The sequence below is a fragment of the Melanotaenia boesemani genome, chromosome 7 (genome assembly GCF_017639745.1).
Source record: "Melanotaenia boesemani isolate fMelBoe1 chromosome 7, fMelBoe1.pri, whole genome shotgun sequence".
Lineage (NCBI taxonomy): Eukaryota > Metazoa > Chordata > Actinopteri > Atheriniformes > Melanotaeniidae > Melanotaenia > Melanotaenia boesemani.
Genome location: NC_055688.1, coordinates 21,818,169 through 21,836,443, shown reverse-complemented (window position 1 = coordinate 21,836,443; position 18,275 = coordinate 21,818,169). Strand labels below are relative to the sequence as shown.

At 41.3% G+C, this 18,275-nt stretch overlaps 1 protein-coding gene across 1 annotated transcript; it reads left to right on the top strand.

The window, feature by feature from the left end:
* Nucleotides 1-7,663: 7,663 nt before the first annotated feature.
* npas4a (neuronal PAS domain protein 4a) lies at nt 7,664-13,591 on the top strand. Its single transcript, XM_041989338.1, has 8 exons — nt 7,664-8,181; nt 8,554-8,717; nt 8,816-8,918; nt 9,040-9,349; nt 9,472-9,581; nt 9,732-9,867; nt 9,997-11,762; nt 11,866-13,591. The coding sequence occupies exons 1-8, from the start codon at nt 8,007-8,009 to the stop codon at nt 11,892-11,894; spliced, it is 2,793 nt and encodes a 930-aa protein (XP_041845272.1). The 5' UTR covers nt 7,664-8,006; the 3' UTR covers nt 11,895-13,591.
* The last annotated feature ends 4,684 nt before the right edge of the window (nt 13,592-18,275 follow it).

The following is an 18,275-nucleotide window of genomic DNA, read 5'->3' as shown; positions in this document are numbered from 1 at the left end:
TAAACATGAGTATCAATGACAAATCAACACTATTTTGCAGATTTTAGGAAATGACAATAAAGTTGACCAGTTTGTCAGCTTTTCCTGTTTCCAGTTGCCCCTCTCTGACTTTCCACGCTGCTTAGTATCTAAATTTCCCAAATGTTTTTTTTTCAACTCTTCTTTTTACTCCACATCCTCTCCCACTCCCACTTCGATGCAGGAGTGGGAGGTGTTGCTAGGCAACAGATTAGCTCCTTCCTCTCAAGAAGCGGAGTGCAGACCTTGACTCTCGGTGTAAAAATAAACAGAAAAAGAAAAGATAGTCTTAAAGGGAAAAAAAATATGACTATCATTCAACTGTGGCATGAGAGCCGCACTCTTTTTCTATACAGCCCATCGCTCACAGCCTCCCCTACCCCCCCCATCTTTCCCCTGAAGTGGTCCAAAAATAATCCACTTATTTATGGACGCTTTTGAGATAAACACAATCCATGTCTCATTATCATCCAAATGACTTTTATCTGCGATTGACTTTCACACCAGTATGATGGAGCTGCTGTAGAGCCTGTGTGCTCTGTTCCCTGTGATGTGATGACTAAGGATACGGAGGAACATGCTGCTCGTCCCTCATCCGCAGTGTCACTCGCTGCCAAAGGCCAAAGCTGCGAAAGTCACACCTGTTGTCAACTGCCACTGAAAAAATGTGTGTGTAGAAAAAGAGCCAAAGTACTCCCTGCCCTTTGTGCATCTGCTCAGTGAGTGGACAGAGAGTAAGTGTTGGAGAATGAGTGAATTGCTATTGAATAAGCAAGTTTGAGATTTTGTGTGGGTGAGTGACAGAGTGAATGTGAGTGAGAATGAGCAAGCAAACAGATTACAGGTTTTTTCTCGCTACTGGTTAAGGACATTTTCTGTAAAAATGTTGCTGTACTGAGAGTTATTACACCATTATGTTACACAGAACAAAAAATGCTTCATTTATTGCTGAGGATGTATAACTCCTATGCCAAAAACAGCATTAAAAAAAACGTTTAAAATAGCTGAAATCTGCATTTACTGGTATTTTACTTATTCAAAGTTTTGAAGAGGAACTAACTGGTTCTGTAGGTAAAATTATGGACTTTGTGGCTATAACAGATATGTATGGAATACATTCTAGAAAAATAGGAAAACCTTTTTAATTACATGTTTGAAACTTAAATTAATGGAGCATTACCAACTGCTTTGCTTAAGAAACAGATCCAGATAACACCTCTATAGTTGCATCCTGAAGCATATGAACTCATTTTTAAACAGCCTAAATCTTGATAAAACTCAGACAGGAGTCAGACATGAGTACTCCAGTTGCAACTTAAACTTCTCGGTTCAAGATGACTGCACTGTATGCATGATGATGCAGACATGGCAGTAATAAGAAAACCATGTCCTAAAACACCCTGCTTAATTGTCAGTTTACCTTAAAGCACAACATCATGTTATAGTGTGGAGGCAAATGTCAGTGAACCTGTAAAGCAAGAAGTCAAGTCATTTTCTCATAGACTTTTATGCCCATTGACTTGGTGCTCCTCACCTGTTATTAGAATCCTACAAGATGAAAATGGCAAGTTTTTGGTGAATCTTTAGATAATGAAATTAAGCATGTTAGGCAGAGAATGAATTTACTGTTTAACTGTGAAATTGTTGCTTATTTTCTCACCTGGTTCAACAAAACACATTGCAGACAGATGATTGAGAATGGTTTCTGCTCTATTCCACTTGAGACTTGCACACAAGCTACATTCTGCATTAGCACAGTGCTGTGGAGAAAAGAGAAAAGGCCTCTCATGAATTCAAGAAATGTGAACCAGATCTGGAACAACCTTTGCTAATATGCCACCTGTCCATCTTGTTCAAAGAAAAGAAAAGAAAAGAAAAGAAAAGAAAAGAAAAGAAAAGAAAAGAAAAGAAAAGAAAAGAGAAGAAAAGAAAACAAAACAAAATTTTAAGTTTAATTTCTTTGATGTATTTGGTTGTGTATTTTTATTTATTTATCTTTTTCTTTCTAAAAATATAAACGTCTACTCTAAAAGTAGAATGTACTTTTGTTTTATCTGCTTGAAATCAATCAATCAGTCAATCAATCAATCAGTCAATCAATCAATCAATCAATCAATCAATGTGGACAAGAAGTTGTTCTGGGGATGGTTGTGAAACCAAACGAGTCTCCACATGAATAATGAAACTGATTTTTTCTGGCATAAAAAGGTCTTCTAATCGGATTCATTTGAGTCCATTTGCTACCACGGAGACAAGGCCCTCATCCATACAACCGTTGCTCTTAACCCATCTGCCTCTTCACAGCAATGTTCTTGTCTTTTCTTATCATTGATACCAACAAAAACCACAGCTCACAATGGTGGGATCATTCTGACAACCGCACCAAGAGTAACACTTGAGACAATACTGTAGAGTGTGTGGGACACGGAACACCTTAAGTGCCTCCAAAACCACTGGGTGAAACAAACAACTCGGAGTGCTTCTGTTCTGGGCCCTCCTGCATAATAATGTGTGTCTCTTCACCCATAGAAAGACAAAGCTGTTCAGATGAAGATATTGTTGATAACTTTAAATCTTATCAAAAGTGGCTTGCACATGGTCCAAAATCCAATGAAAACAAGGTCCAGATGTGTGTGGACACCGAATATATCCCCAGTTATCTCTGGGACAAAATGCATCAACATTCAACAGTATAACAAATTAAATAAAGATGAAGACTGTAACTAATCATTTGCAGGGATCAAAATCAGTGCTTCTCATGCAACCTTTCACCATGACCAATCCACATTTGTAATATCTAAAAGGATCAGTGTTAATTCACTGGGTAATTGTAAGTAAATGTGAGTGCCGATTCTTGCCATTTTTGGCAGCTTTAATGCCTATGAGAAAAATATGTCTTGTCCATGATAACCCTTTAAGAGCTGAAACATCATTTAAGGGAGAAAAGAGCAAACACACCACTCAGCACAAACGATTCAGAGTCTGAGCAAGGGGTGGAAGATTAAGTAGAGGTAAATGCTATTATGAAGTGTGAGGTGTAAATGTGTGAAATAGAAGGAATTGGATGTGAAAATGAAGACAAAATGTGTACTTTTACTGTGTATATTTACATGTGTGTTTAACAAAAAGTCAAATAGTTAAAGAGCAAAATGAGTCCCATCCAAGACTGACACACACATATCATTACAGTGTCAGCCATCGATGCTCTGCATCGATCACAAAACTCCATTCTCTGTTAATGCTTGTTGAAGTGAGAGTATCATATATGTGTCTTATATACCAGCTTTAAGTTTTAAATGGTGTTTGATACACGTGTTCCTACTTTTTCAGAATTGGAGTATTTTGTAATATCCACTCGACACCATGTACATTAATCTTGACCCTAAAAATGTTTTTTTCTGTTTCCTTTTTAAGTTTCTGACGGTTTCCAAAGTTTTTAATTATTATTTATTTATTTAATTTTTAGTTTTCATGAAATTTATGTGATAACTTGTTTATATGGTCAAGGTTGGTCAAATATAAGCTTTCCCCCAGCCTCACGATTACTTCATATTGAACTACATCAAGGTGTACCTCTAATCAGACTGTTTTTCCCTTTGCATAAAAATATTCCCACAGACTGAGGATGTCATTGCTGTTGACTGTAGGGTTGGTATCAAAGAAATACCATAATGATCTGTATATTAATTTCAGTGGGATTTTTCCATCTTTTATGAGAAACATGAATATCTGAAATAACTAAATTTTAAAGACTGCAAAGAATGCTCTATTTGCAATATATGCAGATCTCTGTAAAACAACTAAATGGGATGTACATGATTTAATTCAATTTAAAATAATTTGTAATCAACACCAAATCAATCAAACATTTAACCACGTTGAATAATTTAGGACTGTGACGTTCTAGACTAAAACAAAGAGGTGGTGAAACTGAATCACAGCAAAAAACAGATAAAGGAAGGTGACCATAAATTATGGTTGATGAACACCACACAACAACACACCAGGAGACTACAGTCCGATCCAAACTCTGATCAACTGCAATGATCAAATTAAAGATTGGATGAGCCAGAACTTCTTTCATTTAAATGAAGACAAAACTGAAATAATAGTTTTGGAGCTGAGGAAGAAAGATTAAAAGTAAGTACTCAGCATCAAACTGCAAAGTTAAAAACTAACAACCAAGCGAGAAATCTGGGAGTTTTCGCGGATTCAGACCTGAATTTTAGCAGATATATTAAGACGGTTGTGAAGTCACCCTTTTATAACTTAAAGAAGATACTGGGAATTAAAGGACTGATGACTCAGCAGGATTTAGAAAATCTGTCCATGCATTTTTCTTTAGTAGACTGGACTACTGTAATGCTGTCCTCACAGGTCTCCCTAAAAAGTCTATCAGACAGCTGCAGTTAGTCCAGAATGCTGCTGCTCCATTCCTCACTAAGACCAAGAAAGTGGATCATATAACTCCAGTCCTCAGATCTTTATGTTGGCTTCCTGTCTGTCAAAGAACTGACTTCAAAATCCTGCTGTTAGTTTACAAAGACCTGAATGGTTTAGGACCAAAATACATTCAGAATCTTCTGGTTCATTATGAACCAACCAGATCGCTCAGGTCATCAGGGTCAAATCTACTTTCTGTTCCCAGAGTCAGAATTAGACATGGGGAGGCAGCGTTCAGCTTTTATGCTTCATGAGGAATAAACTCCCAGAAAACTGCAGGTCTGCTGAAACTCTCAGCAGTTTTAAATCAGGATTAAAAACTTTTTAATTTGGTTCCTTTTATCAGAACAACTGTTAAATTACCCACACTGGAACTATAGTTTGTGCTTTTAATCTACTTTATTTTAGGTCTTTAAATCTATTTTTTTCTGTTTTTATTTTTTTTTAGTTCTTTTAAAGTTTGGTTTTAATGCACTTGCTTCTTGCACCCCACTGTAATGCTTTTAATGTTTTATGTAAAGCACTTTTAAGGGTCTTGTACATTAAATGTGCTATACAAATACATTTTCCAGATTTGCCAAAGCTTAACTTTGATTTCTTTATATATAATTATATCTAGTGACAATTTATCTTCAACACAGGTCATGATTTCTTACAATTACTGCAAGCATTGCCGATAATAATGCTGCCCTCGGCACACCCTTGTTACAGGGTTTGTTAAACCCAACTCATCTGTCACTCCAGAGAGCTGGATGATTTTTGAGACATCAAACCAAACAAAATTGTATCTGATGCACCCACCAACAAAAAGCATGATTAAACTTTAATCCTTTTCTGTCAGTAACAAAAGTTCTCAGTGACCAGTGAGTCTATTATTATATGTTCTCTGAGTGAACTGTACTCATAATGAAAGCAGTTCATGATGTTGCATCCAGAATTGCTTTAAGGAAAACTGATGTCACTGCCCTGACACATTATAGACCCCATTTTAGCATCAGATGGGTGTGTGATGTATTTCTCTCTGCTCCAGGGACACCACTCACCCATGCGATGTGCTCTGGAGATGACAAACTTTTATCTCTCATGAGAGCAGCTCCAAGCACCTTCGGGGTAAAGAAAATCAAAGCTGGACTGAGAATGTCAGAACTAGCAGTCATTTTTTAGAGGAAAACAGTCCATTTAACACTCCCTCCAGGTGCACATTTGTCGTTTGTCTCTGATTATCTGGTAGCACTTCGGTATCTTAAGGTCATAACCAATCTGAAGTCAGTGATGGAGGAAGAGGAGGTAGAAGTGGCTGAGTCATCCCATATGAAAAGTAAAAGGCAGACCCCACGAAAAAGGTGTAATTCTGAAGATCACTAACAAGAAGCAGAATGAATCATCATTTAAATATCCATACTGACTAATATCGCAGAAAGTAAGTAAGTAATAAGTATTGCTAAATTAACCTCTTCTCTTGTGACTTATGAAGAAGATAAAACAAATCGGGTTTAGAACCACTTTGCCAGATGTATGATATAACGCTGAATTTCATCAATTTCTCACTAAACCTCAAACAAAACAATAACCTTCGTAGAGCGGACATTTCCGCCGGAATAAAAAGCTACATCACCTTGACAATGTGACTTTTAGTCTTGCAGCACTTGGAGAAAATACGCCAAAATATTCTCTCCAGTCACTTTTATAATCATGTCAAACCACTTCCGTGTCCTCGTGCAAAGGATGAGTCCATTATGTTGTGTGTGTGTGTGTGTGTGTGTGCGTGTGTGTCTGTGTCTCTGTGTGTATGATGTGTGATGTGTAGACATCTGCACAGCTGCATGTGCAAGGCTCTATGTGTTAAGCACATACGGGTCTCTTCGGGGATCTAAAAGGTGAAATTCTCTGTCTATAAATAGAACGATGGGAGCTGGATGCGGGGGCGCGCCTCGCGGTCCTTCTGTTGGCCACCGGTGAGATCTATTTTTAGAAACAGCACTGCTTTGCTCACGTGCGACGTACATGGCTGGGGTTGTGTTTGCGCGCGCGTGGAATAATTCATGACTATCATTCATTAAAACGGCTTCACTTTTCATTGAGACTTTGAAAATCGTTATTGCAACTTGGAAGCAGATGAAAAAGATGAAAGAGAGACCGGCCAGAGTCAGACATGTACGTCATTTGTTAGACTGTTAGACGACAGTCAAGGCAGAATAAAAAAAAACAGGGATCTGGTGATTGATGGGCATTTTGTGACTTTTAGTGCTCGGGTTGTTTCTTTCAACATAATGATGCTCTGATTATTTTCTGTGAATAATGCCCTCATTCATTCCACAGAGCTATGAAAATAGAAAATTCCGCATCAATTTAATTAAATGTTGCACAGAATAAAAAAGAAATGATGAAGAAGTGATTATTTTGTATTTGAGTCAACTCAGACAGCAGACATGAAGCGAAAACAGGCAGCCCATCAATTCGCCGAGAAAATTATTTCCACAAGATAATATGAGTTTGCAGTGCAGGGACACTAGAGATAGCTGTTTTAGATGTTCAAACATTATTTCCATTCATAAAAGGCGACAGAGAGACAGCGCGATGTGCATCCATGCTCGCCTCCACTGAACATGTTGTGCTGATTTCTGCGGCGAGCTGAGCTTCATCTATCTCCCGTTTAAACTGCAAATGTGCTGAGAAAGAATTGATAAAGTGCATTTAACAAGCACCCATCATGTTTTTACTGGCAGGTCCGGGGCAAACAGGCAATGACGGGTGGCGTCCCTCAAGTGCCAGACATATAAACACAGAGACCTCTTTCGTGTGCAACACAGCCCCCCCTCCCCTTTCCAATTCACCGGAGTCCGGTGACTCCGTTTACGTTTTACGCTTGCTCCACCCCTTACTCGGTTTTGTCCAAATCGGGCTTTTTGCGTCGCCGGAGCTCCCGATTTCAGCCCCACGTCATCACCGAGTAAAGGGAAGAGCTGACGTCGAGGAAGAGTCACTGAGAGGAGAGGGCACCGGAGAGGGAGGGGGAGAGTTTCACCATTGCTTATATTGATATGAGACATATCTAGCCCCCTCCCTCTCCTCTTCCTCTTCACCCCCCCTCCCTCCTTTTTACGTCGGTGTTGGTGCGTCGGGAGCCCCCCTGCACCGGTGGAGTCCCAGGCTATATAAGTGACCGGCGAGCAGAGTCCCTCAACCAGATTTACGGGTTCCGGACTCTTTGCCAGAGACGGCTACCACAGCCGCCGATTCACCTGCACTCCGAAAGGAGGGACGGACATCCAGCAGCCGGCCAGCCCCCGAGCTGGACGTTGTGGCGGAGCTAAAGTTGAAGGAGACAGAACAGGAGAAGGTTTTTAAACCTTGCTCTGGAGAAAACAGCTGAAATGAAAGTCCAATAACACACCTAAAGAGCTTTTCCACTTCTGCAACCTGTCTCTTAACACATCTGAGACAGGGCACTTTCGCCGAGGCACGACGTTTAACAGCACTCCGTTCACAACTCTTCAACTTATCCCTGGAGGAATTTTGGTAGTTCACCGCAGCAACTGACCACAATGTACCGCTCAACCAAAGGAGCATCCAAGGCTCGACGGGACCAGATCAACGCCGAGATCCGGAACCTGAAAGACTTGTTGCCGATATCTGATGCAGATAAAGCACGGCTCTCATACCTGCACATCATGTCACTTGCCTGCATGTACACCAGGAAATCCGTCTTTTTCACTCAAGGTAAGACCGAATGAAAAAGAGAGAAATAGACCTGTTGATGTATCTCATGTTCCGCTGCATTGACAACATCCCTAACACCAGTGCCATCCACAAGCGTTTTATTGATACAGTAGGCAACTGTGATGATAGAGAATCTGATTTTTGTTCAACCGTAGAGATATTTGATCGACTGGAGCTAAAAAAAAGCACTAAAATTTTAATGTCTCTCTGTTCGTGGTGCTGAAACGCTCGAACATTATGAGCTGCCGTGTTGCTGTCCATGGTGCTGAAATGTAGTGCTGCTAGTTTTTCCTGTTGCAGAGATTAAACACACTGTTCTGTCATTTTATGGTTTTATTAACAAATGCGATACGTTTTTATTGTTTGTCCTAGAAGCGGGAACTAGTGCTAGTCCTGATGAAAGCGCAAGGTTCCTGTCTTTTCACGAGCTGTCAGAGTTGATGCAAGCGCTGCCGGGCTTTTTGATGCTCCTGACTGGAGAGGGAAAGCTCCTGTATCTGTCAGACAGCGTCTCCGAGCACCTCGGACACTCCATGGTGAGTCAACATAAATGTGATGCACTCTTAGATTAGAAAATAATATTACAGCGTTAGTTTGGATTTTACAGAGTAACATTTCTGTGTGTAATTTTCAGGTGGACCTGGTATCGCAAGGCGACAGTGTTTATGATATAATCGATGCATCAGACCACTTTATCGTGAGGACCAACCTGTCAACCTCTACATCACTTGAAATGGGTAAGAGAAAGTATTCATGTTCTTAACAATTAACAGAGAATAATCTTTTTTTCACCATATAATACAGAATAGCAACCAAATATGATTTCTAATAAAGCTCCTGCAATCTTTTCCTCCACAGACCGTCTCTTCCGCTGTCGTTTCAACACCTCCAAGTCCGTGCGGAGGCAGAGCGCTGGAAACAAACTGGTTCTGATCCGAGCTCGCTGCCTCTGTCCCCCCTCCACCACTCCCGCCACCGGGTCGTACTGGACCTCCAACCCAGTGTGGGTGTGTTTCTGCTCTCCTCTGGAGCCCCAGCCGACCCGTTCCAGCCCTGGGGTAGAGAGGGAGTCGACCTCTATCCCTTCCCTGACTGAGACCAACATGTTCCTGGCCTGCTTCCACTCCCAGCATGGCCGCGACTTGAGGTTACAGACAGCACAAGACAGGTGAGTTCATCCTATATCCCTCACCTGTTGCTTTAATGTGAATTGGTAGATTTGTCTGTTTATGGGATAAAGTGGTGAAACATTATTGCTCCTAACACATCACCACCCACTCTGCCCTGCAGTGTGAGCGCCTATCTCGGCTTTGATGTGACAGCTTTACGCTCTCGCTCCTGGTACAGCCTCCTCCACCCACAGGATCTGTCACATGCCTCTGCTCAGCACCGTAGCCTGTGTAAGTGTACTCTTCATATAAGATAACCAGTTACAACCTACACAATAACAGAAATTGTGCCCACTGGCACATCCACACAATGAAATACACTATGATGATTAATAGCATGATAAACTGATGCCAACTTGTTCTCCAATCATTGTTCAACAGTAAGAGAAGGAGGGGAGGGCAGAGCTGAAATGGTGGTGCGTGTACAGGCTCAGGACAATTCGTGGGTTTGGCTCTACATGGTACTTCAACTGCAGCCAGGAGAAATCCCCATTAGCAGCAACAACTACATAATCAGGTAATTACAGCCTCTTATTTTTTTTTAGATAAAAAAAATATATTTTCAAAGGCAAAAAATCTAATAAAAACAACAAAAAACAAAGACCTAACTATTGTTTTTCTTTTGTATTTTTTTTCTGTCCCTCAGTGACTCTGAAGCCTGGTCTGTGCGTCAGCAGCTCAGTTCAGAGCAGACCCAGCTGACCCTGGTCCTGGGTGCTGGTGCCTCTCAGCAGGAGAGTCTGAGTCTACAGTCTCCAGAGACCCTTTCCAGCCCAGACCAAGTGTTCACACCAGGCAGCAGTGGTCTGTCTGCCCAGTCCTTTGACTTCAGCACTGCTGGCTGCAGCGTTGGCTCTTCTGACGAACCAGGGAGCTCTGTTACTGAAGCCATGCAGCTTGAGGGTGACCCTCGATCCAGTATCTCTTCTCTGGAAGAGGAGAGCTTCTTTCAGCAACATTCTACCGAAACCCCCTCAGCTGCCTCCTCCCCCACTCCAGTCACTGTTGAAACAGTAGCAGACTTAGACTTTTTAACCCAGAACATTCTCCTGCCACCCTCCTTCCAGCTAGATCCTCCACTGCCAGCTCTCCCTCTGCCTCTTCCACCTGTCCCCACCTCTCAAGCTCAGCAGACCAAAGAGTTTGTGTGCACTCCCCCCTACACCCCGCAGGTTTGTGGGGCCAGCTTCCCATTCAGTGAACCCCTTTTCAGCTTTGACCCAACAGGCACTACCACTCCTCCACCCTCTGCTACATCTGCCACCACCACTACATCTTTGGCCCCCTCAGAATCCTCCACAGCCCCTCCAACTACAGCCTCCAGCCCCGCTCCTCCCACTACTTTAGCCACCAAACTCCCTCTTGCACTGCCTACCCCTTCTACTGACCTTCTCTTCCCTGTTGAGCCCTGCAGTGGATCTCTGTATGAGAAACTGCCCCCTACACCTGACAGCCCCGGAGATGGGGACTGCACAGTGATGACCCTACCTGAGGTACGGGGTCCACTGTATGTAGATGTGCCACTGGGGCCCCTCCAGTGTCCCCCTGAAGGCCTCCTCACCCCTGAGGCATCACCTGGAAAACAGCCTTGCCTCTCCTTCTTTTCTCTTGAGAGGGAGAAGGAGAGGGCAGAAATTTCCCTCTTAGCACAACACATCAGCTCATTGGCTGAGGGATTCTACCTGGATCCACTGTTGTCCAAGCTTTCTCCTCCCTCGTTATCCCCCACATCCTCCCCTCCCTCCCCCTTCTTGTCTCCAGTCATAGAACCTACTGATTCAGTCCACATGCTTAGGGAGTTTTATCCCATCAAAGCATGGAGAGATCTGGACATCCCCATCTTTCTTGATGATGATGATTCTCTGTTTGAAGAGAGCATCCTGGAAACCCTTCTGCAAGAGGACTTTGCTCCTCTCCAGACACCCGGGCTTTTCTCCCCTCCAACCTCCCCTGTGCCCAATCCCTCCAGCCCAACTTCTTCTCAAACCCCAGTGTGCTGGCACCAACTCTCCCAGTTTGAGGGAGTGGGCCACATCTGTAGCGTCCAATCGGCGCAATGTAACTCCATGGCTGGATGCGGGGCGAATGTGGCTGCTGAGGCCGGGGTAAAAGTGGAAGGGGAGGGGCTAGTGGAGGAAGCAATGGAGATCGAGGTGGTGTCATCTCCTGTGCCCTCTTGCTCCTCCATCCCAGCTTCCCCTCCCCTCATCCTCACTGCCTCCCCGAGCCCTGCCACCTCCATGCCCATCACTTCGCCCACGCCCGCCGTGTCTTGCACTCAGTCCCTCCTGGAGGAACTGGCCGTCCTGGAACCCATGTTTGGGGCAGGTGCCTCGATCGCCCCTGGCTTAGGGCAACAACCTGAGTTGTATCAACTCCAATGTCATCCATCGCCACAGTGCTTCCACAAAGGTAAGAATCTCTCATGGTTTTAGTCTTATGTTTGTTTACAAAAGCTCTTAAAAATGCTAAACTAACTTGTGCTTTCTCTCTTTCCTTTTTTTGTGTCTTTCAGATGGGAGTGGAAGTGTTCCTCCGTTCTAAAATAAGTCTGTGACTTACTTCATTAAGTATGGCATATTGTCATATTTTGTGGAGACCCTTTTACTGAAAAGTAAAAAATAATTAAGTGTATAAATATACATAATGTATATATAACTTAAGGACTTTAACTCCTACATGTGTCCTGAGAACAAAGATTGGCTTTATATTTTTGTTCAGTCATTTATCTGTGTACTACTAGAAAAACTGGTGCAACATTTACACTATGGTCAACTACATGGACGCAAAACTGACTGGGTTCTGAGTCCATGTGGTGTCTCAGCTTCTCTGTTACATGAGCTTCAGATGCGATCAGACAGAGAAACATCTCTGAACTTGTAAGCGCAGTCCAACCTCCAGACGCGCGTATGTATTCACTTGTAGTGAAATATATCTGTTGTGAACAAAAACAATGATACATTTCTTGCTATTTCAGTCAGGAGATGAATTATAGCACTTTTGCCTGACAAGCAGCAACGCAAACCCAAACCTCAAATGTATTGGAATCAAATGTTTACAATTGTTTACAACCTTAGGGTGATTACAATCAGTACATTAAACAAAAAAAAAAAGGGAAGATCTTTTGTATGTAATCTTCTTTTCAGTCACCAGAGAGTACAGCTCTGGTTTGAAAACATTCCTCACAGCCTTTAGGGCTACACCAAAACTCACTACCAGTATTGAACTAAACTTAAGATACTTTGAGCTTTGTGTTTGCGACTTCAAACCTTTAACATTTCATATTTATCTCTCCATCTAAAATCTTGTGTATCAATGTGATGTGCAAACAAAAAAGAAAACTTGTGAAGAGATCCTGACACCAGAATGATGAAGGTGTCCACTGCTTTTACGGGATGCAGCATCAAACAAGAGGTTGTCTGGAAGTTTGCCGAGGCTCTGATCATGCCACAAATCCACTGCTACGTTGTACTGTACAATAAGACTCTGAATGTAGGCTCATCGGGCCGCCCCCCCCTCCCTTGGTGGGGAGGGCAGACAGCTGGATATTCTTGCAGCATCAATATTTGAAATGCTGGCAGCTTATAGCGGCTCCTGTGTGCCTGAAATGGCCCTGACCTGCTGAACTCTGAACTCTTTATCATGTCCATTCAACATGGACAGTTACATCGTTGCTCCACTGGAGCGCGGTGTAGTGAGGCACAATTGACTATGTGAATGAGCGATTCTTCTTTTTTGAGAGGGGTTAGAATACAAAGGTTTTGTTTTAAAAAATGAAAACAGGGATGGGGTGCTATTTCTATTCAGTTACCAAACGACACGGGTTGAGAATGGTATAATTCCCATGGTGTCGACATGCTCACGTAGAGTTGTCTACGGTCAAGTAAAGGATTGATTCCTACGTTCTAGCTATTCAAGGCTAAGTTAATATACATGTGTAAAATTGTATTAATATTATTATTGTTTGTGTGAAATTTGAAAAAGATGTTAATTCATATGCATTATGTCTCAGGATGTAGGCATATGCTCTTTTCAGAAAGGTTGTACACATTTGTACATTTGTATGAAACAGTTATTGGTCTGTACATATAAGAAAGAGATTTTTATGCATAAGATGGAATATATTCTAAACATCTTATTTACTGCAGAATGGACATTGTGGACCAGTGTTCTATTGTGATGCTTATAAGTGTATTTGGTTGTCATACAAATGCATTTATATTAAAGTGCACTTAATGCTGCTGATGCACTTGTGTCGTCATAATCACACCCTCTGTTCCTCCCTCAGCCTCATCATCACCATCATCATCATCCCACCATGGCTGCCTCTTTTCCTCCCTCCCCTTCACTCTCCTGCATTTCTTCCCCTGAAGCGAGTTTCGCTCAGCAACAGCACTGACGCACACGCATGACGAGACAGAATGAGACACTATCTGACTCAGTCTGACGCACACACTTGGCATAGAAATTTTTGCATGTAAGGATGTGCACACTGACACACGCAGATGGCCTCCCACTTATGATGATGTACACACACACTTACACACGCATAATAGTGGCGAGATGGCACTCCCCCAACCTACACTCTCCACCACTAATACCCCTTCTCACAAATAACAGTAGCCCATATTCCCTGATGTACCTGCAACTCCATCAGCGCTCTGTGTGGTGTAAGACTCCATATATAGGCATTCCTGCTCAAGAGCTCTGACTGAAACGTCTATTCTCAGCTCTATTCAGAAGGTTCAGAGTGGGAAGGGCTGAGACGGGGACAAAGAGAGTGAAAGAAGGCTAAAATTAGAGGTACAGTAAAATGGGGATATGGGGCAAATCGATTGTCCATCACTACACATCTGAATTTTAGATATTATTGAAATCATAGTTTCAAAAAACAGAAGTTTGGCAATGCGGTTTTTCTTTAGACTAGCTTTATAGATGGAGGGCTAGAACACGTATTTGCTTAATCTCTTCAAAAAAATATATACAAAAAAAAGAAGAGGAAAAAAAGAGTTAAATGGACATAATGAAGCATTACATGTTTTCCCTCAAAGCGAACATTTTGTTCCACTTCTACCTGCTGCAGTGTTGGTGGTGGAGGGAAAATGAGTGGAGGCCGCACTGCAAAGCTGACTGCTGCTATCTTCTGGAAAAGACAAGCACTGCACCTTCAAAGAAACTATTTTTAGTGTGTTGTGTAAGAAGTCATATGAGGAAAAGGTTATGGGGAGAACAAAGAGAGGGAAATTGACCAAATCCAAGGTACTTACCAAGGTGCAACTGGCACTGTTTAAGGCTTAGATGAACATACAGACCATGTAGGACTGGAGGATTCAGTGGCATCATTACCACAATGTGTGGAGTATATTTGGACACAAATAATGACCACTGGTAATATAGGATTGTTGAAATAATATTGAAAAGCCTTCAGCCACTTATCATTTCTCTTTACTTTGCTTCCAAGGAAACAGACTCTTTTCTAATCTTTTAAAGTGGTCTTTGATAGTTCTCCAGACTTTCTGAAGGTCTTTCAAAGTTGATTTGCTGCTTTTTCATTCAGTTCAGTTTTTCTACTTAACTAATTTTAGGGGAATGTAATTTTTTTTCTTTATAAAGCTACTCAACACTGACCTGTGAATCATCCATGTGTAATAAGGCACTTAACTCGAGGAAGGAACCAGTGTTGTGTCTAGACATAACAGACCATTTACAGGATATGGTGTGGTGTGCAGTGTGTTCTTTAAAAAAATAAATAAATAAAATAAAAATGGGTAAAACTGGACAAGAGGAGGACATAAAAAGTGCCAGGTCTTCAAAAATAAATAAATAAATAACGCTGGATGAACATTATCTAAAAGTGATGTTGAAATCAGGAAAATCCAGCAAAGACCTGAGACAGGACTTGAGAGATGCACCTGGTCTTTCGGTTCATCCATCTATTGTTCAATAAAGTCTCACCAGAAATGGTCTCCATAGAAGATTTGCTGTCAAACAATCAACCAACCAACGTAAAGAAAAACAGAAGAAAGGGCCTGGGGATGTCAATATTGAAAAAGTGTTGGTTTATCTTGACAGACACATATTTCCTGTTTTACTAGCACCAAGTAAAGAAATTGGCTAAATACTTAGCACAGTACTGTTAATTGTGCACAAAAGAGTAAATAATTTTGAATCCATGCTTAATAATAATAATAATAATAATAATAATAATAATAATAATAATAATAATAATAATAATAATAATAATAATAATAATAATAAAAGTCATTTTTAAACACTGTCTGGGTTGTGGAGCCTTAGGGGTGTCAGGAAGGGCATTCCACAGATGTGGGGCAACAACACAGAAGGCCCCATCGTCCATGCTTGTCAGCTTTGAACTGGGAATGAAGAGGTTGGTTTGAATGAGAGGAACGGAGGGGGTGTATTAGAGTTTCTGGGATGAGCTATTTCCTGACGTATTGAGGGATGTTTCCATATAGACGCTGGTGAGTGAGAAGGAAGACCTCATATTCAATCCTGACAGAGATGGAAAGCTAGTAAAGGGAATGAAAATATTCAGATATGTTCATATATTCATACTTTCATCAGGATCCTAACTGCAAAGTTCTGGATGTATTGGAGTCTCTGTAGATTCTTGTAATCAATCCCAATTAGAAATGCATTGCAAAGCTGTGAAGTAGGCTGGGACAAGAGCATGTTTACCACCATGTTGCATCATCTCTTCAGACCAAAGTCTGTAAGTGTTTGGGAATTTTTCAAATTCAATTTTAAATTCATGTGTGTTGCATGTGTCACACTGATGGAAACATATTTTGCCATTATTATTTCTGGATTACAGAGTTTCAGCTGCTTAACATTTCAGAGTCTCCTCTGGTCTGTATTGATGTGGAATATATTCCCTTTTACAAATGAGATGTGCTTTTATTTATTTATTTATTTTATACCAGCAAAATATTTGACATATTTAACTCAAATCAAGGTTGTTCTCCCTGAGTACATTTGGAGAAAGAGTAAAATTAATTTTATTTTAGGATGGCCATGTGAAAGTCTGGAACAATATTAACATTTTGTGGAGGAACTTAAATGAAGCAGAAATCCACCAACATCCCAGAGTTAAACCTGTTATGTGCAATAGGATGGTGTACAATTCCTTTGAGCTGATGGGCACGACTGATTACCAGCAATAAAAAAACACTTAGCTGTTTATTGCTGCTTGTGGAGGTCATTCACCACGATGAAAGACTCTTTTATTAAATGTTTAATGACGCTAGATCACTACATAAATATAAAATCATTTACCTAAATAAATTTAAAATTAAAAATAGAAATGAATAAATGACTAATTGTATTAATCATTTTCATAATTGGTTAATTTCTTCTCCTTATACATATGAAAACGCTCTTTTAGTTTTGTTTACATTTATGTGCAGATATGGACATTTTGAATTTCATCTTGCGTCTGTAGAAACAGTAACCAACCCTATTTACTGTCAACACTGTTTAAAAGAAAATCTGTGCCCATACAGTTATTTCCATGGCAGGCTTATGTATTTTTAATATATTGTGAAATAAGTATCTTGAATCCACAAATGGTGAAAACTGTCGTTTTATTTATTCATTTATATTTTTTACTATAACACACTGAGAGGTGTTTTGTTTAAATTGTCCATTAATAAAACCCTGAATTTAATTTAAAGTGCCACAAAAGCAAGGTATGATATATATATATATATATATATATATACACTCAACACCTGATCGATGCCTGCTAGTTAAAGACACTAACTTCCCTCCATGAGCGCTTAGTGGCACAAATGAACCTGCAGAGAGATGATACCCATCCTGAATGGCTGACCAAGGGACGAAAAGTCCAGATACTGAAGGATCACCAGAAGGAACAGTTCCATCCAACTATCGGCCGATAATCTGTCTCTCCACAATATGGAAGCTGCTGCTGGGCATGTTGATAAGCAGCCACATGGATTGACAGAGACACAGAAAGGCATTGGTAAAGGTAACAGAGGAGCAAAACACCAGCTGCTGGTTGATAGATCTTTTGTCCAAGATTGCAAAACCAAACAGACAAACCTGTGCACTGCTTGGATTGATTATCAGAAAGCTTATGACTAAATACATGGATCCTGGAATGCCTGAAGCTGTATAAGATCAACAACACTCTAAGAGCCTTCATTACAAACTCAATGAGGCTGTGGCAGACCACCCTTGAGGCCAAATTTCAGCTAGTTGCACAGGTCTCCATCAAATGTGGGATATACCAAGTAGATGCTCTGTCTCCGCTGCTGTTGTGCATAGACCTGAACCCGTCAGCCAATTAATCAACAAGTCTGGCTATGGCTACAGATTTAGGAATGGGGCCACCATCAGTCACCTCCTCTACATGGATGTCATCAAGCTGTACGCTAAGTGTGAGCAAGACATTGACTCACTGATCCACACCACCATGATCTACAGCAGGAACATCAGAATGTCATTCGGACTAGAGAAATGTGGGCAAATGATAACAATGAGAGGGAAGATACTCCTAGGGGGCAATATAGTAGATGTTGAGGAGAGCTACAAGTACCTTGGCATACCACAAGCAAACAAAAACCATGAAGAAACCACAAAGAAAGCTGCCACAGGCAAATATCAGTAACGAGTAAGGCAAGTCTTAAGAAGTCAGCTCAATGGAAAGAACAACATTCAGGCAATTATCAGCTATGCCCTGCCAGGGATCAGATACCCTGCTGGGATAATAACCTGGCCAAAGGAGGAAGTTCAGACCACAGATGTTAAAACATGGAAGCTGTTCACCACGCTTGGAGGGTTCCACCCCAAATCCAGTGTTCAGAGAGTCTACGCTAAGCACAAATATGGAGGCTGAGGACTAGTGAGCATCAGGGCCACTATCCAAGATGAAACATTCAA

Bases quoted from the DNA above. Each gene is read 5' to 3' on its own strand.
- npas4a (XM_041989338.1), top strand. From the start codon at position 8,007: ATGTACCGCTCAACCAAAGGAGCATCCAAGGCTCGACGGGACCAGATC. The intron at 8,182-8,553 runs GTAAGACCGAAT...TGTTTGTCCTAG, and splicing joins ATCCGTCTTTTTCACTCAAG to AAGCGGGAACTAGTGCTAGT. The intron at 8,718-8,815 runs GTGAGTCAACAT...TGTAATTTTCAG, and splicing joins AGCACCTCGGACACTCCATG to GTGGACCTGGTATCGCAAGG.